General features: G+C 38.6%; 2 protein-coding genes and 1 long non-coding RNA gene across 3 annotated transcripts; all 3 read right to left on the bottom strand.

Moving 5' to 3' along the window:
- Positions 1 to 3620: 3620 nt before the first annotated feature.
- LOC146615599 (uncharacterized) lies at positions 3621 to 6229 on the bottom strand. The gene is made up of 3 exons (XR_014906951.1): positions 5720 to 6229; positions 5394 to 5530; positions 3621 to 5307 (listed from the first exon to the last, which is right to left on the bottom strand). It is a non-coding gene; the product is annotated as an uncharacterized LOC146615599 (long non-coding RNA).
- Positions 6230 to 7236: 1007 nt separating this feature from the next.
- LOC146615598 (uncharacterized) lies at positions 7237 to 12149 on the bottom strand. Its single transcript, XM_085374424.1, has 2 exons — positions 7369 to 12149; positions 7237 to 7276 (listed from the first exon to the last, which is right to left on the bottom strand). The coding sequence occupies exons 1-2, from the start codon at positions 11992 to 11994 to the stop codon at positions 7268 to 7270; spliced, it is 4635 nt and encodes a 1544-aa protein (XP_085230550.1). The 5' UTR covers positions 11995 to 12149; the 3' UTR covers positions 7237 to 7267.
- LOC146615597 (uncharacterized) lies at positions 12050 to 14415 on the bottom strand. Its single transcript, XM_085373735.1, has 2 exons — positions 12172 to 14415; positions 12050 to 12061 (listed from the first exon to the last, which is right to left on the bottom strand). Exons 1-2 carry the CDS (start codon positions 14284 to 14286, stop codon positions 12050 to 12052), a joined length of 2127 nt encoding a protein of 708 aa, XP_085229861.1. The 5' UTR covers positions 14287 to 14415.
- Between the last annotated feature and the right edge of the window lie 8785 nt (positions 14416 to 23200).

Below are 23200 nucleotides of genomic sequence, written 5' to 3'. Positions count from 1 at the left end.
TCGTACAATAATAAATACAGAGAAAAACCCAACAATCATATGATGTAGACTTTCACATGTATGAACGTGACTATGGAGTAAGATCATAGAAATACATTTCTTTATTTATGTATTTATCAGGTGATCAGCTGGGTTACTGAGGATGGAGAGGTCAAAGCACTGTCAACAAAAAAAAATAAAGTGGCAGCAATCACAGACGGTGAAACAGTGCTGAAGATCACCTTGTTTGAAGAGTTCTCCTCCAAAGTAAAACAGGACATGTCCTACATGATGAGGGGACATGAGCTGAGGGGCCAAGCTCCCCCTTATCTCATCAATATCACTGCGAGGACACAGTTCTTTAAAGCTCCTGCCCTGGCAGTCTCGGAGGCCCTCATCATTAAGGCGGAGGAGCTGGTTAATCCACCTTCCCCAGTAACACCACTAAAGATGAGCCCAACATCTGGAGGGCTCATGACAGTGGAAGGGGAGGTTGTGGAGGTAAATATTTGTGGTTCCATCAGAATTGATATTGCTTCAGGTTTTCAAAGAAACCATTACTTTTTTGTCTTTAAAAGTAAAAATAATAATTTTATTGTTCTTGTCAAACAAACACAAAATTGTGAGAACAAGATCAACCACTATTATTTTGTAAATGGTTGTAGATTTATCATTAACAACAATAAAATAATAGATGTAGTAAGTCAAGAAAGTAGCACCTAGATGTACACACACAGATTTATGCAATCACTATAACTGACATTATATTTTAATTGAATTTTCAGTGTTCGGCAGTGAGGACAGTTTGCTCAGGCAAACAACTGGTGCCAATACGCACTCTCCAGCTAAAACAGGTAATGGTGCAACTAAAGTGTAATATTGAAAATGGTGAAAATAGGCATATTTGAGATTTCCATTAGTTAATGAATAAATGTTTCATTCTGTCATTTTTGTGATTTCAGGATGGATATACAATGACTGTCTCCTTGTGGAGGGAGGCGTCAATTGTTGACGTTCGTGTGGGAGATCAGGTAAAGATCTCCCATGTGAAAGTGCACCGCTCCGCCTATGGAGTACAGCTCCAGTCAACTTCCCATACAAAGACTGAGGTATGAAGAAGCCATATGTTTGTACCAACATGTAATAGCAATGTCATTTGCCAAAATGTTTAGAATTATAGGTGGTCCAAAAGATTGACTCTGTTCATCTGGACGTAGCATTTTCAAGTGGGAGAAATGTTTCATCACTCATCCAAGTGACTTCTTCAGTCTCAGCGGACTGCAGGTTTCTGTGGTCTTTGATCAGTGCCCGTGACAATTTGTATATTACTGACCAATTAACTGACCTCCCAGCCTATTGCTTCTTCAGTGGGCTAGTTTCAGTCATTATGCAATGTACTGTTTAAAAGATTGGGTAAAACAGACTGAAGAAGTCACCTGGATGAGTGACAAAACATTTCTCCCACTTGAAAATGCTACGTCCAGATGAACAGAATCATCCTTTTGGGATTTACTTACATGGATCATTGAGCATGCATCAAGACGTGATTACCATATTAAATATATGCTTTTTGTGTATTGACAGACAAAGGAAGATGAAAGTACTCAAGTAACTGTAGTTGGTGTGGCCACTGCAGAGCAGTGCAGTGCACTGCAGTCCACCCAGCTGCAAGTTCTCCTTCTAACTGGAGAAACCCTCTTCATTGAAGAGGAGATGTGGAAGCCCTACGAGGAGGAGTTTGAGAAGCACAGGATCACTTTTACTGTAAAAATCAAAGGAAAACAAATAGTACACATAAAAAAAACAGAATAAATATATATAGATATAGATATATATAGATATATATATAGATATAGATATAGATATAGATATGTATATATATATATAGATCTATATATATAAATATAGTTCATTTGTTTTGTTTGTATTTTTTAAAATGTTCAAGTTGCTATGTTCATTCATTTAAACAATATTTAAAAGTTATAGTTTCAACTGCATTCTTATGCTAAGTGTTTTTTAATCTGATAAAATCTAATAAATAGCTGAAAATGCATAAAGCAGTCTCATGTTTATTAAATGAAACAGAAGACATGGTTTATAAAACACTCTCTAATGTACAGTTACATTGCATGCTCTGTACAGAGCTTAACAGACTTTTTAAGCACTTAAAACCTTCGATAAAGAACACTCCTGTAGGCCAACAACTGCCTATCTGTATGTTCAACATCATATAATACTGTTTTTATGTGTGTTTTTTAGAAGGCTGAAAGATTATATATGTTTTTCTTAAACAGTTTGAAAACATTAATAACAGTCAGTTTCAGTTTCCCTAAGTGCTGTGGTGTATTAGCTTCTGTGCTGGCTGAAGCCTATCAGGGCAAGTCCATTTAGCTCAGAATTCATATGATTACTACCAGTGTTTATTAGAGTAAAAGAAATAAATGTGAGAAGAACATGTGTAGTTTCTTTTAAAAAGCCTCATGGCAATGGGGATAAAGACCGTCCTGAACCTCTGAGTCCTGCAGTGCAGTAAGATGACCCTCTCACTGCAGTTCATCTTGTCCTGTGAGGATGCTTAGGTGGCTGTATTTATTGTTCTCCATTTTAGATTACAACTTCTTCCTCATCTGCTCTGCACGATGTCTGACTGACTCAACATCTTTGCAGACTGTCCTGCATTGTTTTGTTTTGTTTTTAGGTCTGGTGAACTCTTTACCACCTCCTTGGTGTTGGTGTTCAGGAGAAGACTGTTGTCATTGCTTCAGTCAGTTAAACAAATCTATACTAGAAAAATTTGCATTTCCTGCGAAAATGCAGTGTGCATGCTGTAAAGCTGAAGCTGTCTGCTGAAAATAGTTGAAAATAGCTGAAGAAGCTGAAGAAATCAAAGTCAGTGTTTAAAAAGTTGTTGAAATTTTAATAACTTTGCAGAACAACATCAAGTTAGCAAAAATGTAATAACTTATCAGAAATGCAATAACTTAGAAGAAACATAACAATTCAGCAGAAATGTTGTAGTTTACCAGAAGCTACAACTTAGCAGAAATGTAATAATTTAGTCAAAAATTAATAACTTGGCAGAAATATTACAACTTACCAGAACTGCTATAATTTTGCAGAAATGTAATTATTAGGAAAAAAATTTATACAGATAACAGCTGAAAACGATGAAGTAACCTCAAAGTTACTTGTTTAACTGTGAAAAATGACCAGAAACATTAGAAAAGAAAGAAAACCAATTCAATTCAATTTATATAGCGCCAAATCACAACAAAAGTCACCTTAAGGCGCTTCATAGATACAGAGAAAAACCCAACAATCATATGACATATGACCCCTATGAGCAAGCACTTTGGCGACAGTGGGAAGGAAAAACTCCCTTTTAACAGGAAGAAACCTCCAGCAGAACCAGGCTCAGGGAGGGGCGGCCATCTGCTGCGACCGGTTGGGGTGAGAGAAGGAAGACAGGAATACCAGCCAGCAGATAAACTGATGTGAAACAAAACCAAGCTAAAATTGCAGAATTTACACAGTTGGTGAAATGTAAAAATGGCAACATAAAAACAAACAAACAAACAAAAAAAAAAACCAAACAACATTTAGTTAATAAATGCACAAGATGATTCGATGATAAATATGGTACCAATCTACAAAATACTGTCGAAATGAAGTCCACATTGTGATATATTTCAGGTGTGGAGAGTCACACAGCTAAACAATCGATGTGCATATTTAAAGAATCAAATAAAGAACATTGTTGTGGAATAAATTACAGTGAATAATAATCACTGCCCTGCGTTAGAGAGTGACTTATGATGAGGTATTAATTGGCTTAACTTTACCTCTAACAGCTTTTCAGATAGTGCTGTGACCAGGGTGAAATCCATCATAAAGTAACTGTAAACAGTAGAACCATTAGCATGAATGTTATGGTTCTACCCTGATCAAAACTCAAGTCTGCTGTTTGACCTGATATAAAATGATAAAGAGGAACACATATAAATGACCTTTATGAACTTTTCAAAATGACTTTATATGTCTGACCCATTATCTATATATATTAGAGCAGATGTGGAAAACCACTGTTAGACCTACTCTATACTAACACAAACACAGTCAAAAATTCATTGCTAGTGTGACATGTGGTCCTTTTTGCCTTTGGCCAATGATATGCTGGTTACTTGGACCAGTTTAGTATTTGCTGTCACAGAGGAATGTTAACCATAAATCCAAAAGACAAAACTGAAAAAATATGTTAATTGCAAACATGTTTTTGCTTAGTAAGAGGATTGAAATTACATGGAAACTGTCACCTTAAAGCCTCATTGTAAATATCATCACAAACAGATGTTTTCCACACGGTTAACAAAGCTCCACCACATCCAATCACTGCATATAAATCTAAAAGAAAACAACAACAAATAAAATGTAATTAACACAAGTGAAGTCTAAGGAGCTTGGAAAGAAAAGCGTCTGGACTTCTTTGAGTTCCTTGAAGACGTTTCACCTCTCATCCGAGAAGCTTCTTCAGTTCTAAGGGTCAATGGTGGAGAGTCCCAGATTTAAACCCAGTGGGAGTTTCCCCCCAAAGAGGGACAAAGAACCCCCTGATGATCCTCTACCTAATCACATGAGCCAAGGTGTGAAAGTGGGTGTGGGTCCCAATCAGCCAGGGTTTCGGGTGAGCTCATTGTGAAACCTGGCCCCACCCTATCATGTGATTTCCCGAGGTCAGGAAATCACCCACGCCCACTCCCAGGATGTGAGTGGACGTTACGGTGTCTGGGGAGGGAACTCAAAACTGGATTATAGATGGCAGACAGTTGGTGTCATAAACCACCGCCTCTGTTTAAAGATGGTCGCTCACAGTGGACGTAAATGGCTTCTTTCACTCCTCCATCTGTCCAAAATGTGAACATTGGCATCCTCAAAGACTGACCTTTGTCCTTTAGATGCAGATGAACTGCTGAGTCTTGTCCCGTGGAGGTGGCTCTTCTATGTTGTGCCATGTGCTTGTGAAGTGGCTGTTTGGTCTCTCCGATGTAGAAGTCCAGGCATTCCTCGCTGCACTGTACAGCGTACACCACATTGTTAAGTTTGTGTTTAGGAGTTTTGTCTTTCGGGTGAACCAGTTTCTGTCTGAGTGTGTTACTGGGTCTGAAGTACACTGGGATGTCGTATTTGGAGAAAACTCTCCTGAGTTTTTCTGATACACCGGCTACATAGGGGATGACAATGTTGTTGTGTCTGTCTTTCTTATCCTCCCTCGCTGGTGTCTGATGTTCTTTTCTGTGAAGCTGGAATGCAGGCACACTGGACGAGCTTATTCTAAAAAATACAGAAAAAGGAACATTTTATTTGTGTTAAGGCCTAAAAACTACAAATAAGTTATACAATGAACAATATTGAAATACCTTATAGGTGCTGCAGGCCATATAACCAGAATCCAGAGCAATCTCACACTCACATGATGGTGAGGAAAGACATGAGCTCTGCAGTGAGGTTTGAATGTCTCAGTTGGAACACTGAAGAACTCAGAAGACAGCAATACCTGCACAGAGAGACAGAGTAGAAAAAGCATAGATTTGTAATCCATAATGTGAATTAAAACTCAAAAAGTGTCAACAAGTATAATCATTTGAGTGTGGAATTATTTATGCAATAAACAGGATTTTAATTAATTAATTGAATTAAAAAACACTGACATTTGTTTTTTTAAATCAAAGATAAAGAATCATACCGCTCTCTGCTCTGAGGATCACTGAGCATCTCTGACAGGAAATACAGTTTCCTCAGTATGAGTCATCATTGATGGTCTCAGAGGTGTGTAGTGTGGCAGCATGATGATGGTCTCCAGATCAGGCAGGAGGTCAGGTGATGGGTGTGTCATCTTCTCCATTGAAGACACACTGGTATGGCAGTTCATAACACAGCAGTCTCCTTGTGGCATGTAGTTATCTGTGCAGTCCAGCACTGATGGATCAAGTTTGGCTCAGCAGTTCATGAAGATGGTGTCTGAAAAAATATATCTAACAAAACACGTGCTTATAACACCACCCACCCAGCTCAGCCCCCAAGTGTCTATGTAATGCTGGTATGGGGTGTCGGTTACTAAGTCTAATCAGAAAGCGGGGGCTACACCTAAAGCCCACACTTTTTGATGTCTTTGTTTATTAGCAGCTTTTTCCAGCTGCTCAGAGAATTCTGACTTGGCCTTTATCCACCCAAACCCAAACCCACCCGGATAAAGGCCAAGTCAAACTCACACACCATACCAGCATTACATAGACACTTGGGGGCTGATCTGGGTGGGTGGTGTTAAACTGTAGTCGGGAACTTTCAGAAAACTATCCATTTACTTCTAAATCAGTTTTTATACATATTCTGTAAGCTGTACTAATGTTTTTCTCTACATAATGTATCATTATAGACATCTCTGGTAGCCTAAAGATAGTTTATAACTTTTGACATTTTTTACCTGTAAAACATGATAAGCAAAAACTCATTCATCACAAAAACTTTTGATTCTACAAAAGCTACTATAATCAAGAAAATATAATTGTCTGTATTTATTCATGTGACCCATAATAAATACCTGCATTTATGTGGGATTTATTTATTTACTATTTCATATTTTCAAGCCCTTGGAGGGGAAGATCTCGTTTGTTGAGCTACATACGTCACAGTAAAAAGATTTAGTCATTTAAAACATGAGAATAAAAGAAATGATGTTGGTTTAATAAATGTTGCAGCACATTTCAGATCAGAGGTGCATGATAGCAGATGTTCTCTGCTCTGCATGAAGTTCAGCAATGATTTGGTGAAATGATTAATAACATTGCAATAAGAAAGGGTCTTCTGACAGACAGAGTAGGGAAGACCCTTTTTTCAATGAAAAATCTTTTTCATGCTCTACAATCAGTAAACTCTGTAACAAACATGATCTGTAATTGTTTCAAAACTCACCAGACGACTTCATGATTGGCTCGAGGACAGGACACAAAAGACAGGGTTGTGGTAACTGTAATATGATCTCAGAACACCTGAATACAGACATTTCTGTGGCTGAGAAATAAAAATGAGGTCAAGCAGGGTGTTCTTGTCTGTAGTGCCAGAAGTGATCAGCTGTGAATACCCTCTCGACTGAAACTGCTCCAGAATCTGTTTTCTTCCACTCTGCAACTGGTTCTCATTAAAATCTCCACACACAATTATTGGGTGACAGTCCATGATTTCAAGTGAATCTAAAAGACTTACCAGGTTTTGCATGAATGGTGTCAAACTGTAGTCAGGGGGTCTGTACACAACAGCAATGAGTGCAGGGAATGGAGCCTGAACCTTCAACACTAAAAACTCAAGATCAGTGACATTATGCAGATACTGTTTTACCTGAACCTGAAAATGATTCCTCAAATACACAACAACTCCCCCACCACTTCTGCTGGCCATGTGAGGAAAGTTTGTGTAGGAAACATGTCTGTTGCGTTTGAACATGGTGTAGCCATCCAAATGAAGACTGTCTGCAACAAAGGAGCCTTGAAGGTGAGACTCGGTGAGACACAAAACATCTGCTAAACACATTTCATGATGACTCTTGATGTCACTGATGTGAGATGGCAAACCCTCCGTATTGTGATGGATCAGTGTAAGAGTGTCAAGTCTGCTGGCTGTTTCTCTGACCTGAAGAAGAGGCATCATTTCCTCAACACTGGCTTGTCTCATGGTTTGGAGCGCTGCAGTTACCTCGGGATTGGCGTAAATCTTTTTCTCATCCAAGTCCTGCAAATAGAGTCCACTGAGAGACGTCACCCTGCTGAGAGCAACGTAAGCCATACCTGGTTCAAAAATGTTCTTCATTGAAACTACAGCTGTCTGTGTTGTAAGACCCTGAGTTTTGTGAATTGTGCAAGCGAATGCTAGCTTTACAGGAAACTGTCTGCGTACTGCTCCTTTAAACTTCAGACTCTCCTCTGCTCTCTCAATGTAAACCAGATCATCAGATGCTGCATTAGCACTGCGGTTGTGTCTCATAGGCTGCCGGTTGTCCATTCTGAGCCCCAGTTTAATTATGTGTCCATCATTTTCAGATCTCACCACCTTTACCAGTATACCAAAAGCACCGTTGACCAAACCGTTTAGTGTGTCCAAATTTCTGGTCAGCATGACTCGAGCTCCTTCAGCAACATTCAGAGTGTCAGGTAAATCATTTCTCCCACCTGTAAATGGTTTGTCTCTTCGTTCCATTCTGCCTGTACATTTATCCTTCTGGAAATCGTCTGCATTGATGATTATGATGTTTGAATGAAGCTTCTTCAGGGTATCTGTGTTGTGGGATTCCACATTCTTGTTGGTGGCATAAATGTGTAAGACCTCAGTTGGACATTCTTCTGGTGCAGTCACAGCCTGTGACAACAAATCTCTGTCGCACTGAGAAAGCTCATCTGTCTTTTCTTTGACTCTAATCCTGTTCAGCATCTCTGCAAAGGCCACATCATCTTTCTGACGCATGATCTCGGTTAGAGTGATCATCTGAAAATGTTCCTGCCATAGGTCAATCTGTTCTGGATCGTAAACACAGAGAGGTTTAGACTGTCGCACTGGTGGCAGCTGGTAAAAATCTCCAACAGCTAAAACTGACATTCCACCAAAAGGTCTCTGAGTGCCTTTGATTTGTTTCAGTCTTGCATCCACATAAGCAAAAAGGGGTTTTGAAACCATTGAAATCTCATCAATAACAATAATTTCAGCATTCATCAGCTCAGATCTGACTTCATCCAGTTGGTTACCAAGTCCTTGAATGGGTGGTTTCAGACTCCTGGGTAGTTTCAGTAGAGAATGTAATGTAGAGCCATTGATAGAAAAAGCTGCTGTACCGGTAAATGAAGTCAGTAAAACAGTTGGATTTGATATGTCAGCTTCTTCTGCATTAGCAGGCAGTCTGCTCAGGATCTTTGATGCTTCAGAGTGAATACACTTAATCAGGTGTGACTTTCCAGTTCCTGCACCACCATTGATATAGAAGAAAAATGGATCTGGGTTCAAACCACAAACTCGCTGAATACACCAGTCTCTTATGGCATAGAACACGCAGGCCTGCTTCTGGTTCAGATTCTGATACATTACACGTACCACGGCTGGATCTACTGCAGGTTGTTCTCTGACGGCTCTGATCTTTGTTACAGCATCAGACTGACGACTGTAGTCGGGGACATTCTCCTGTTCGTTCTCATCATCAGAATGTCTCTCAGGAAGATTCTCATCACATTGCAGCCTCACAACTTCAGATTCAGGAGCCAGATTACACCATTCATCAATCACAACATCCCTATTTTGTTCAAACTCTTCCAGTGCACTCTCAATATCCTCAGAGTTCTTCTCATACTTGTCTTTATTTCTTTTCACAACCCTTTTCACAGACTCACTGTGGTCTGAACATGGAAGTCGTACAAAACCTGAGTTGTAGAAGGACTGATAGGTTTGGAACCCTTGTGGTTTCAGTTCCTGCTCTGATCTGTGTGGAAGGTAAAGTCTCAACAGTCGACCATAATATTGCTCAGGATCTTTTTCCTGTGAACAGTGGTAATATCTGATTATAGCTGGTTTATCATTCTTTCGCCTTTGTACAAATCCAAGCTGGTTTAGAAGAGGAAGCACATCTTTTCCTTCATTTGGACCACTTACCAACCTGCACAAGGCAGCAAAATCAGCCAGTGACATTTCCTCATATTCTGGGGTCTCAGGTCTGCATTTGTATTTATCACTCAAACTTGTCATCCAAATATTACAACTGTCGTGTGTTGTGCTTTCCAGGAAGCTCATGGGCCGACTCATTTTTACTGGGTTATCATCTGTTGGTACAAATACAACACTGCGGGAACATTTTTTCATTTTTAGGCCACAGACTCGAGTCACACACTCCTGTGCGCTGATTTCTCTCTTTTTTGAGTAAGCCTGCATCACAGCTCTCATTTCATCACACTCATTGACGGTGTTCTTATCAGAGTTGTCAATAACTGTCTTCAGGTATTCAGAGAGGCCAGATTCTTTCTTTGTTATATATTTACAGAGGTATTCTATACATGAATAGGCATTCAAAATGAATGAGACATCTAAATTAGAGTTCCAGGCTTCAAGCAGGTCTGGGTTGTAATTGTTGATCCAACACTCATTTGGGTCACGTTTCAGAATCAGAGCTGTTTTCTTGTTTATGTCTTGGAGGCACTGTTCATACTCATTCATTGTCAAGTTGCATCGTGACAGAATCTGCTCTATGGTGAGGGAAGCAGCTTCAGGTTCCTTCAGCAGGTTCAACAAAGGTCTGAGTTTGGCTTTTGCAGCTTCAGTGTCTGAATCCTCATCCTGTCTCACAATCATTGTTCTTGTGGCTGGTGGTTTGGGAAACCCAAATCTACAACCAGAGTTCACACTCTTAAAGCATGTCTTTGTGTGGTTTTTGCTGTGCTTTTGTAGCTCAGTGACTTTTTTGTGCAGTTCAGGTTGTTTTTCTGGATCAGGGAGTTGAGCTGAGATGTATCTGTCAACAAAGTCACAGACAGTTTGGTCGTCATCCACATCTGCTTCTACCTTTTCTCGAATCCACAGCAACATGTGTATATGTGGACTACCTCTGTGCTGGAACTCAACTCTGTAAAAGTAATCAATGATCTCACCAAGGGGCTGTGCAGGAGAAAAAAGCAAATCTCTGAACAAAGCCTCAACACGTTTATCAAACATTCGCATGGTGGTTACTGGATTTGATCTTAGAATTTCACACTTTTCTGACCAGTCCAGGGCTTCAAAATCAACCTCTTCACCTTGCTGTCTCTTTATTGCTTGAATCACTTCAGGCCATCTCATCTCAGCAGCAGAGAAAGTGACAAAGAACTGAGGTGTTCCTATTTGGCGAACCATGCTGAATAGATCTCTGGTAGTTTTCTGCCAGTAAGCTGGAGTTCCTCTGAGTGGCTGCATAAATCTGATTGCATCTTTATTTCTTACCAGCTTCTCTACTTCTGTCTTACTTTGTAACATTCCTGATGTGATTTTGCGTCCATCTTTGGTCATAGTTTTACCTTTCCTTAGCTGTATTGTCATGCTGGAATTAGCCAAGTGTATTTCAGTGACAAACTGTGAGAAAAACAGGTAATTTGTGTCTTTAGCAAATCTTGCATCAATGTTGAAAAGCCTTGACTTGAAGTAAGCACTTGGTGTGAGTTTAAGACGTCTCTTTTCATCCAGTGTATTCTGACCAGTAGGAAACTGCACAGGAAATGCCATGGCTTCCAAATGAGGAGTTCTGAAGAAGCTAACAGGATTGTTTCTTTCTGCAGGAGCCACACAATATGTGTTATCAGTGAAACAGAGAATCTCTTCTGAAATGTCTACGGGCTGCAGACAACTTTCTAGAGCAAAACCTCCATTGTTCAAATCACTTTCTGGTTCATCTGGATTTTGTTCCTCTGGTTGTTCATCACAGGATTGCATATTAATATCTTGGTCACTTTGAGACTCACTTTCACACAAAAGGGCATCTTTTTCATAGTTGTCAATTTCCATTAAATCTGCTTCATTATAATCATCACTTGCCATGCTGGCTTCATCACTGCTGTCATCATCAGGTAACGTTGGATCACAAAGCAATGCATCATCTCTGATAATAATATCTGTGTACTGTGGATGAATTTGTTTCAGTTTACGCAGAGCTTGAATGAGTTTAGACCAGGTGACAGTCTGGAACAGCTGATGGCCTTTGTAGCACAGTCGTCTTTTCAGCTTTATCCTCATGATCTGTGATTGGCTTCTGATCCTCGGTAAACTGTCAACTGTTTGTTGGACCTCAGATGGTACACACACCACATTACCACGTATGAGTCTCTGTCTCCCCTTTGGAAGAGGAATAATCTTAGCAAATGGTATGCATTTGGCAATCAGATGTCTCTCCAGAATGTTGAGATCACAAAGTTCAGCTGGAATATCCTGCAGTTCTAAACCGTTAACAGCAGCAAGCCTGGGCATGCATCCACTTTTGAGGGAACTGTGACATGTGTGACAGATATACTCTTTTTTTCTCTCAACAGGAAAGCTGCAGTGATCATGACATGCTTCATCACACACATGAACAAATTTACCAGTTAGGCACTGATGAGCTACAGTCTGGTGTTTTGAGTAATTTTCTCTTTTGCAGATTTTTACCTGATTAGGAAAAGAAGCTTTTAGACAAACAGTACAAACATAAGATGGTGCTGACTTAATGTTTGATCTGAAACGAGATATGGCCTCATTCATTAAAGTGTTCTCTGGATGACACTGTAAACTCTCAGCTGGTCGATGCATCTGGCGATATTTCCGTTTTATATTCATTGCACATCTGATATTATGCATCTGTCTGAAAGAAAAACCGTTCCAATATTTTACTCTCATTCGTTCTCTCATATTGTCCTTGTGTTGTTGCTGAAATTGTTTTTCTTCTCCATACCGCTTTGTCATATAAGATCGTTTTTTCTGTTTAAAATCTTCGCTTTTTTTATATAGGTTATATACATATGACCTCATGTAAGCTTTGTGTTTCTCTCTGAATCCAGCACAAGTTCTGTATATTCTTCTTATACGCTCTTTCTGCTTTTCTCTGAATATGGGAGACTCTCTATATGTTCTTGTTACACGTTCCTTCTGCTTTTCTCTGAATAGGGGATTGTCTTTATATGTCCTTATGACACATTCTCTTTTTCTCTCTCTAATTTTAGCACTTTCCCTATACATCTTTCTTAAATGTTCTCTCTGTTTCTCCTTATAGGTAGCATTTAATTTATACAATTCATTTTTGTACATGCTCTTTTTCTGTCTGTGATCAGGATCATTACACTTCTTAGTTGAGTTTTTTTTCTTTGTCTTGAAGCTTTCATCAAACCTGTACATCTGCCTTTCTTTCTTCTTCTGATTTTCCTTTCTCTGTGGTACTTTTTCTTGGGCTAATAATCTTCTCCTTATTTTTCTCCTTTGCTGTTTATTATATTTCAGCAGTTTATCTGAGAGTTCCTCTGTTATATTAGTTAAACAGTAGGCAGTGTTTGAATCATTCTGAGGAACAGAATCTGATGTTACCTGCGTTTCTCTCACAGAGGATGCAGATGTTTCTTTTTCTAAATACTCAGAAGGAAGATGGTTGTTTTCAGTAGCAGCTGTCTCATTTGAATAATCCACTCTGGATGATGTCACTTCAGTCGTTAAAGTGTCTCTCACAGTCTTCTGTGTCTGGTCAGTAGATCTTTGGGAGTTTATTTCATGAACGGCTTCATTTAAAGCTGGTGCTGTAACAGTTGTAGCTGTTTGTCTGTATTCGGTGGTTTGATTAGCATCTCTTTGGTCAGCAGCGTTTTCACTGTGAAACTCGATGGGCTGTAGCTCATAAGTACAGCTTGGTGCGATGCTGAACATTCTGTACAAACGTTTGATCCTGTCAATCATGTCATTAAGACGTGTGAATTTCAACATAACTGCAGTTCCACCACTTACACTTAGCGACAATGGCATACCAGTAGACTTACGTGGGTGAGGATCAAAATATGCATATTCACCTGAAGTCAGCCTGCTAACAGCGATGACTGTTCCTCCCATGACTAGCAAAGCATAGCGAACGTCTGAAGCCAAACACTGTAATCCCTGTTCAAGGCTCGGAAAGTGATCTGTACCATCAAATGTGCCGTAATGAGCAAACTGAGACATGTCGACTTGATACTCGTGTGTGCGGCTGGTAACAACTGAGGGAAGTTCATCGCAGGCTAGAAACACACTGTTCACAAACCTCAGTCTGGCATCTGAATAGACGGCATGGCCTTTGTCCAACACACGGTTTAGATCTGCTCTGGTAATAAATTCATCCTCGTGTAAGAATGACAGGAAAACCAAACTGTTAGCCATGCATTGCTGATTCCGGTACTTTCCATACCTAGGAGCGGCCTGGCTTCGGGAAGCACAGACGCTACTCACTCGTGGACTTTCACTGTTTGTAACCTGTACATGAGACTGTCCTGGAGCTTGTCCATCATGCTGTGTTTGTACAGTTAGCTGGGGTTTAGTCTGGATTACCTGCATAACTTCAGGCTCTGGGACAGACACTGAGGGAACACTTCTTTTTACCACATCTGCATAAGACACTGTGGCTGTCTGAACACTGCTCTGCACTTCTGTGCTGGGAAAAGCTGAAACACACACCTTTACCTGCTCACTGCTCTGAGAAACATTCACCTGTTCTTTCTGCTTTTGCCATCTAAGCTTCAGGGACTGCGACCTTTGACTTTTTCTTGGCATTTTGCTGAAGTACAATCTGGAGCTTATATGTGGTTATACACAAATATAAACAAAACTGAACCTTGAAACACAGAAAAACTTATAACTCCTTAAGTTACTGTTAAATCTGAGAAATGTACTATTATACTATAAAATGTTTTTATGAATATATGAATAGATGTTAAAAAGCTGATTTGTACTCCAAACTCAAAATAAAGGAAATTCAAAGTTCTCTGGAAACAATTTGGTCCGTTTTATTGTACCTCTTTTAGAAACGGGGTTTCTTCAGCTGGATGTTCTGCAGCAGTCAGGAAACAGGAAGTCTGGGTCCTCAGGCACTTCTCGATGACAATACTGACTGAATACTTACACTGAGTGACAAAATGGGTTAGTCCTTAAATAATAATACTATAAACTTGCAGTCAAATGTTATAGCCAATGAAACAGACTAACAGACTGGATCTAATTTATTATTTATCTGAATGTATGTATTACAAAATAACCAGATTATCTTATTACAAATAAACTTATAAAAAGGTGATATTTTATACAATTGATCAAAGTAAGCCAAACTAGCAGTCCAAACTAAAGTCTAATGCAAAATTAAAATGACAAATGTAGGGCTGTGTAAGTAGTTTCTACTATAAGTTCTACTGTACTGTAATTCTACTACTGTATATTCAACTTGTAATTTAAAGCAAAATGACTGAATGTGAGAGAGCTTAATGACAGGAAAGAAAGAGCAGTGAGAGCAGAGATCTCTCAGAATTCTGTAACAGATAGATCAAGTTCTGGTAACTTGGATTTCTGAAAATTGGATTCTGAAAGGATTCTCAAAACTTGGATTCTCAAATTAGATAGAGCAGTAGAGATAGAGGGATACAAGATGGAATGGCTTTCAAATTAGATAGAGCGGTAGGGATAGAGGGATACAAGATAGAATGGCTTTCAAATTAGATAGAGCAGTAGGGATAGAGGGATACAAGATAGAATGGCTTTCAAATTAGATAGAGCAGTAGGGATAGAGGGATACAAGATAGAATGGCTTTCAAATTAGATAGAGCAGTAGGGATAGAGGGATACAAGATAGAATGGCTTTCAAATTAGATAGAGCAGTAGGGATAGAGGGATACAAGATAGAATGGCTTTCAAATTAGATAGAGCAGTAGAGATAGAGGGATACAAGATGGAATGGCTTTCAAATTAGATAGAGCGGTAGAGATAGAGGGATACAAGATAGAATGGCTTTCAAATTAGATAGAGCAGTAGAGATAGAGGGATACAAGATGGAATGGCTTTCAAATTAGATAGAGCAGTAGGGATAGAGGGATACAAGATAGAATGGCTTTCAAATTAGATAGAGTTGGGAGAGTGATAGGATAGACAGAATTGCTTATAATGATAGAGAGAGAGAGGATCTTCTGCAGCAGGTCACCTGTAAGACACAAAAGGCATGGAATTAGTCATATTTCCAACATGCTTGGATTTACCATATTCTTCAGACTATATGGCACACCTAAAATCCTGTCATTATCTCAAAAACATACAATGTGCCTAGCGTATCGATTCTGGTTATGCTTACTGACCTCAAACGGGATTTCTGTGGTACACAGCGCTCAAAATTCTGTCAAATATTTTAGTAAGACTTCGTAAGCTACTTGATGTATTGTCAGAGCATTATGGCTACCATAGTCAGGACCCTCGCAGAGTAATTCGTACGGTGCTTCAACATAACATTATGGTGTGTGTACAAGGACCTGGCACGTGCTAAGAGACATGCTTAAGAAGCAGATTTCAAACTGATCAACCCATGAAGAGTTTGATGGATTTGTGGATGAGGAATGAACTGAAAAAGTGAGTGTATTGTTCTGTATTTTATGTGTTACAACTGAACAGTGTTGAGAGTTGTTTGTGAATGACTTGAATAAAGTTTGACTTATCTGACTGTTTGTTTGGCTTAATCTGCCTTAAAAACAGGCTTGTTTATTGACATTATGCCTTATAATCTCAAAAATACAATACATGTAGGGCTTTAAATACTAAAGACTTCTACAGTAAATTATTGGACTGAACAGAATGACAATGTTTAACAAATGATGGTGGAACTGTTATAAGGACATTTTTACATTCTATTAAAACAATAAACTAAGTCTATAAACTCAAACTAAGACGTGCTGCTACAGTAACTTACTGTAAATATTAAATGGTCCAACAAAACCAACACACTGAGGTTACAGCACAGTTTCAGGTCACTCTGTATGAATTTTGGCAAAATGAGAAATTTGGAGACAGCTAGTTTCTACACAGCAGTTTCTACATATTTCAGTCACATTTGGGGCATGTTTGATACACAGCAATAAGCACTACACTAAATCTATAATAAACTTATCATAGCTGATATAAAGGCCTAATTAGCAAAATTTAGTATGATGATCATTTCTTTGTAGATCATTTCATGATAAAAAGAACAGAAGTGAGTGCTGTATCTGAGCTGTTGCATGTAAGATCTTTGCTGGAGATTCCCACATTTCTTAAACAAACAAACAAACAAACATGACTTTCAGACAGTTCATCTTTTGTAAATTAGGGCAGGATTATTTTCAAAAAACAGCCTTGATAAAAATATCAGGCCACTATAAAATGTCTTATGTTTATGTTTTCATCCCACCTATATTTTGCAAGTCATTATGACAAATTACAAAAAGCATTTTTTAGGCAGTGATTTAAGGGAAGAAGCTTTTGAAATCCACAATGCCCTACCACCAGTGGTCTCAAACTCTGGTCCTTAAGGCCTGGTGTCCAGAAACTTTTCTATGTGTCCCTGTTGCAACACACCTGAATAACATTAGTAGGTCATTAGCAAAACTCTACAGAACGTGACTGCATGCTGAGGTGGTAATTCAGCCATTTGATTCATGTTATAGCAGCTCATGAGTGAATGAACATGATGCAATGAAAGTACTTTTAGAAGTACATTTTTCCAAACACTTAAATTACTTAAATTTGAACAGTCTTCGGGGATGCCACTTCAACACAGTCAAATTCTATACTCTCACTAATGACCTACAAATGTTATTCAGGTGTTTTGTAACAGGGACACGTGGAAAAGCTTCAGGACACCGGCCCTTGAAGAGTGGAGTTTGAGACCCCTGCCCTATGTGAATATTTAATTGTCCCTAAACTGCTAGTCGTGAGCTGCTCTAATGTGAAACAAACACATATAGTTCTGTAAAGGTTTACAAAGAGATTTCTAAGGATCTGGAGACCCCAGAAAACAAAAACGCTCCCAGATATTGTAGCTGAACAGGCAAAAACAAGTTGCCTAATAATATCTCGATGATAACCAAGAGCTGTGCTGACTAACTGCACTAAACTGAATCATCTATAGTGAGAGAAAAACACCAGCATTAAAGTCAAACATGGTGCTGTTACTGTGATGTCCCAGAGTTCCTTTACTACTTCAGGACCTACATCAACTCATCAGGTCCTGGGCTTAAGTTTAATCACACTTAGGATCTGAAGCACACAAGCAAGTCCAATTGAATGAATGAAACAAAACACTTGGTGTAAACGAATCAGTCTGGACTTTAATGAAATTAAGATACTTGGTATGACTTGAAAACCCTATCCATCCATCCATCCATCCATCCATTCGCTTCCGCTTATCCTTTTCAGGGGGCACTGGAGCCTATCCCACCTGTCATAGGGCGAGAGGCAGGGTACACCCTGGACAGGTCGCCAGTCTGTCGCAGGGCCAACACACAGGGACAGACAACCATTCGCACTCACATTCATTCGCAGATACACACCTAGTGACAATTTGGATTATTCAATTAACCTATCCCCACAAGCTGCATGTCTTTGGACGGTGGGAGGAAGCCGGAGTACCCGGAGGGAACCCACGCAAACACCGGGAGAACATGCAAACTCCACACAGAAAGACCCCGGCCTGATGTTGGAATTAAACTCAGGACCTTCTTGCTGTGCGGCAACAGTGCTAACCACCGTGGTACTTGGTATGACTTGAAAACCCTATATTGGGCCTTAATTAAGACTTTTTTCTTTTCTTTTTTTGCCTGTCCTGTTTGGATCTAATTAAGACAATTCTGAAATTATGGTGGACCAAAATCAACCAGTGATGTAAACCAGTCATTACCAGTTACTGTAAATGCTTGATGGTAATTGTTGCTATCAGGGCATCCACAGCTGGGTATTAGAGACCAATATGTTTTTACATTAGACCAGGTTGTTCTGGTTCAAAAATGAAATCATCACTTTAAAACTGCTTTTTGTATTTATCCAGGTCATCCTTGTTAGATGATTTGAAACATGTGAAAAAAAGCATAAACAAAATAAATCTGCAAGGAAGAAAGACCTTTCTCAGCACTGTACTGCAGACAAAACCTTTACTTACCAGACTTGCGACGATCAGATCAGTATCCTAGAGAAAGGAAACAACACATCAGATCACTGTTTAATGACTTACACTGTTGAACCTCTTCACACACAATCCAATTTACTGTGACATGAAATAACTAGTAAGATCCTCAATTTCTTCAAGCCTTTATGAACTCACTGTAGTCTAAAGAGGACAAACTTTAGTTACAGAGTCTCACATGACGATAACATGTGTAATAAAGGCATGCATACTACAGAAGTGCAAAGAAGAGGCACCAATATTTGTTGGTACAGATTATGGCTTTTTAGCTCCATCATTTTCTATCACAAGTCAGTGCTTAATAAAGTGTGGAAAAACCACAACTGTTAGAATCAACGGAAAACCTCATTAGGTTTTAGTTCTGATCTGAATATGTAAATCCTAAAATACATGTAAATTCTGACATGTTATAGTAACAACAGTGGCACGCCATTTTTGCAATTAATTTCTTAAAAATTATAATAAAAAGTCCTTCCATTGTACCTGTTGGCAGGAATCTTTTTGTATTTTGCAATATTTCCCTTTTATATATAATTTTCAAACACATTGTATCAAGCAACTTATTAAGAAACTGATTTAAACTTAGTGTACATAAATTACACACAGGCTTTAACATACACAACATTGCCTACTCACAACTCTGGTTCTCTTAGTCTTTTATTATTGCTTAAATGTTTAACGTACCACTTCTGTTCACTCAGGCAAAAATACTTCTATAGTGGTCTGACTTTAATGTAATACATAAGCAGAATATGAGTGAAGATATAAATCAACAACTGTGGTGCTCTTAAGTGTTTAAGCTACCACTTACACTAACTCACCTAAAATGCGTTCATAGTTATGTCTGCTAGGTAAATCCATAAACAAACGGAGAACATGAACAACTGTATAAAAACAGTTGTTTGTGTTCAAACATAAAAATCAGACACAAATGGCCTGTTAAACTTCAGGGACAGTCAGAGGTCATGTGTGGGGCCTTTGCTGCTACAAAGTATAAATTCTGACCATTTGTTTTTGCCCATCAGTAAATGGTAATGTCACAAAAACCAAACTACGTTAGGTAAGTTGCTAAACATGTTACACAGTGACAATGTCATATTACTGCAGTTACAATTGCTGCTTACTTACCAGCAAAGGCAAAACCGAAGTTCTGTTTCACTCTGTAACAAAAGAACAAAAATACAGAATGAGACAACTGAAATCAGCATCAGAGTCAATACTGCATCACAATCTGTAGTGAAAAAAAAATGTTAAATTCTTTGTTTACTATAAACACCCGATCTTCTCTTTCTGCACCTTATTAAAGATTTCTGTCTTTATTAAGGTGATGTGTCGTTTTATCGATCTGCAATAAGCCACAGAAATTCCTCATTAACGTAAAGCTCTAATACTTTGGTGCTATTACATAACACAGCAGATACCACAAGCAATGATTTGCTCGCACTGCACACTTGATCAAATGATAACATCACAGTTTCAAAGCATGCAACAATCACAAATGATACTTGATACTATAAATGCTTGATGGTAGTTCTTCGTATCAGGGCTTCCACAGCTGGGTATTAGAGACCAGCATCTTCTCACATTAGAACAGATAGCTCTGGTTTGGTTTTCTCTGCTTCATATGTGAAATCATCCCTTTAAAATGCTTTTTTGTATTTATTCATATCATCCCTGTTAGATGATTTGAAACATGTGACAAAAAAGCATGAACAAAATAAATCTGCAAGGAAAAAAAGACTTTTCCCAGCACTGTACCTCAGACAAAATGAACTCACTTTAGTCTAAAGAGGGCAAAATTTAATTGCAGAGTCTCAAATGGCCTTAACATGTGTAATAAAAACAATAATTACTACAGAAATGCTTTGATAAGCCTTTAAAATTAGACATAAATGGCCTATTAAACTTCAGGGACATTTTTAGGGACACTCAGAGATCTAGTGGGGGGGGGGGGGGGGTTTCCTGCTTATAAATCCTAAATGTGTTTTTGCCCATGGGCAAATGGCAAGATATCACAAAAAGCCAAACTATTGTATGTAAATTGCTAAAAACTGTTACACAATCCCAATTTCATATTGCTTCAGTTACAATCACTGTTTACTTACCAGCAAAGGCAAAACCAAGCTTTATTTCACTCTGTGTAACAAAAGACAAAGAACAAAAATACAGGATCAGAAAACTCAAATCAGCATCAATACTGCATCACTCTCTGTTGTCAAAAAGATTCACTAAACTTCTTTGTTTACTACAGCTGGAATACAAACAACAACTCTCCTCTGTTTTCTTTGGTCTACATCTCATTTAAGATTGCAAAACACTCATACATGAAAAACTGCACGACATATTTTTAAGGCTTTAATATTTGAGGTGGTCTGCATTCAAATTCTACTTCCTAAAATATTACCAACTGCACATAGTATCATAGTAAATATGCTGTAGTTTTAAAATAAATATCTATGTACCATACTAATAATAATACACTGCCATATTTTATTTATGTGAAGGTGGGCTGTTGTTTATTTCATTAATTTCCCACAAAGTGAGAATTTAAACTGTGCTGCAGATTTAGGTTGGCACAAACAAGCCTTTGTTAAACAGTTCTTAAAAATTAAAGTCTACATATTAGGAGTTCTTATTATTCTTGGGCTATGTCCACACGTACTTTTGAAAATGGAGATTTTTCTATGCGTTTGCACCTTTCGTCCACACTTAAACGGCGTTTTCGGTCACTGAAAAACTAAAAACGCTTGCCAGAATATTTTCGAAAACTCCGTTTTTGCATTTATGTGTGGACAGGGAAACGGAGAAAACGCAGCGCCTTTTTTGACGTCACACTGTGCGCAACGTTATTGTTTCGGTGAAATGCATTTCTACAATACGGTTACTGTTAATTGTTCTCTCTGCAGTGTTTAAATGCTTACATATGCGCACACAGTTACTGTCCCCCCACAGATATGACTCGGTTCTGCTTCTATGCCCCATCTTTGTTTACCATTTCCCACCGAGGCTTCTAGACTTCTGATTGGCCAACATTTCTACACGGTTAGGAATATAGCGCCACCTGCTGCTTTGGTATGTTCCTAGCAGCGTTCTCCTTCATTTCTGCATTTATGTGTGGACGGGATTGTTTTTTAAAACAGAAACGGAAAATCTCCGTTTTCAAAAATACCCGTGTATGTGGGGACATAGCCTATGTTTAATCCTCAGTTTCTCCCCCTCCTTTGTCTTAATTAACCCACAAGACCTGGACAAACGTGACTCTTTTTCTCCCGTGTTCGGTCAGAGGCGGTAAAATGGCTCCTTTGATCTTGCCGACAGCTGACACTGAATCTAAGATGGCGGTTCGTTAAAAACTTTACAGCATAAAGAATGAGGCTGTTTTAACCAACTGATTTGTGAAGAGAACTAACTGCACCTTATGTAACAGACTGACAAACACACCAAATGTAATTAATAAAACAACACAATAACCGTGGTTCACAGTCAAATTTTCATTTCACACTGGGCTCAAAGGAGCGCTAGGCATTAGCATCGGGTTGTTAGCTCATCAAACACTCCTTTTACATACAAAAATGACAAAGTTTCACTAAGAAAAAGCAACCACTGTGTTACTCTAATATGAGTTATACCTCGGTTGGCTTTATAAATCACTAAAAGAACTCGTTAAATCACACAAACAGACTATAAACATTTAGGAGAGAAGAGGAGAAGCAGAGCGGCAGCACTCACCCAGAGCGGACTCAGCGAAGTGTGCGGAAAGGCGGATGTCCGGCAGTCAGGTAAAAGATGAGGCGTTCACGGGTAGTAGGAAATTCCAGTATTACACACAATGGGCATTGTAAACATCAAAAATGTAGGTGATTTTAAATATTCTATACAATATTTATTTGCTACAGAAAAAACTCGCAGAACTTTAAATCTATAACTTGAATAAATATTATTAGAAGGCTCTACTCCTGAACACCAACACCAAAGAGCTGAGTTCACCAGACCTGAAAAAAAAAACAACAACAACCAGTCCAGGACAGTCAGTCTGCAAAGATGTTTTAAAGACAAATATATATATATAAACATTATCCATTAAGGATTCCCCTCAAAACAAGTGACTATAATTTCCTAACCGTAAGGGCTAGAACGGTCACTGCACCGTTTTGTTCAGAAGAGATGGGGGAATCTTCAAGTGTTGACAATTTATCATTAAAATGTGAATTTTTAGAGATATATGACATGGATGACTTGTTGACTTAGAAGCCACGAATTCCCCAATATGCAAATAGTATGATTAAGCATAAATACTACATTTAGTAGAAATACTATGTTTTAGCACAAATACTATAAAAAGCAGAAATACTATAATTTAGCAGAAATACTATATTAAGCACAAATCCTATAAAAAGCAGAAATAGGATGATTAAGCATAAACACTACATTTAGTAGAAATACTATGTTTGAGCAAAAATCCTATAAAAAGCAGAAATACTATATTAGGCACAAATC

This window comes from Diplotaxodon limnothrissa, linkage group LG16 (genome assembly GCF_057381915.1).
Source record: "Diplotaxodon limnothrissa isolate DT_005_m linkage group LG16, D_limnothrissa_male_GT1.1, whole genome shotgun sequence".
In the NCBI taxonomy this organism is placed as follows: domain Eukaryota; kingdom Metazoa; phylum Chordata; class Actinopteri; order Cichliformes; family Cichlidae; genus Diplotaxodon; species Diplotaxodon limnothrissa.
This window is presented reverse-complemented; position numbering and strand designations above follow the sequence as displayed.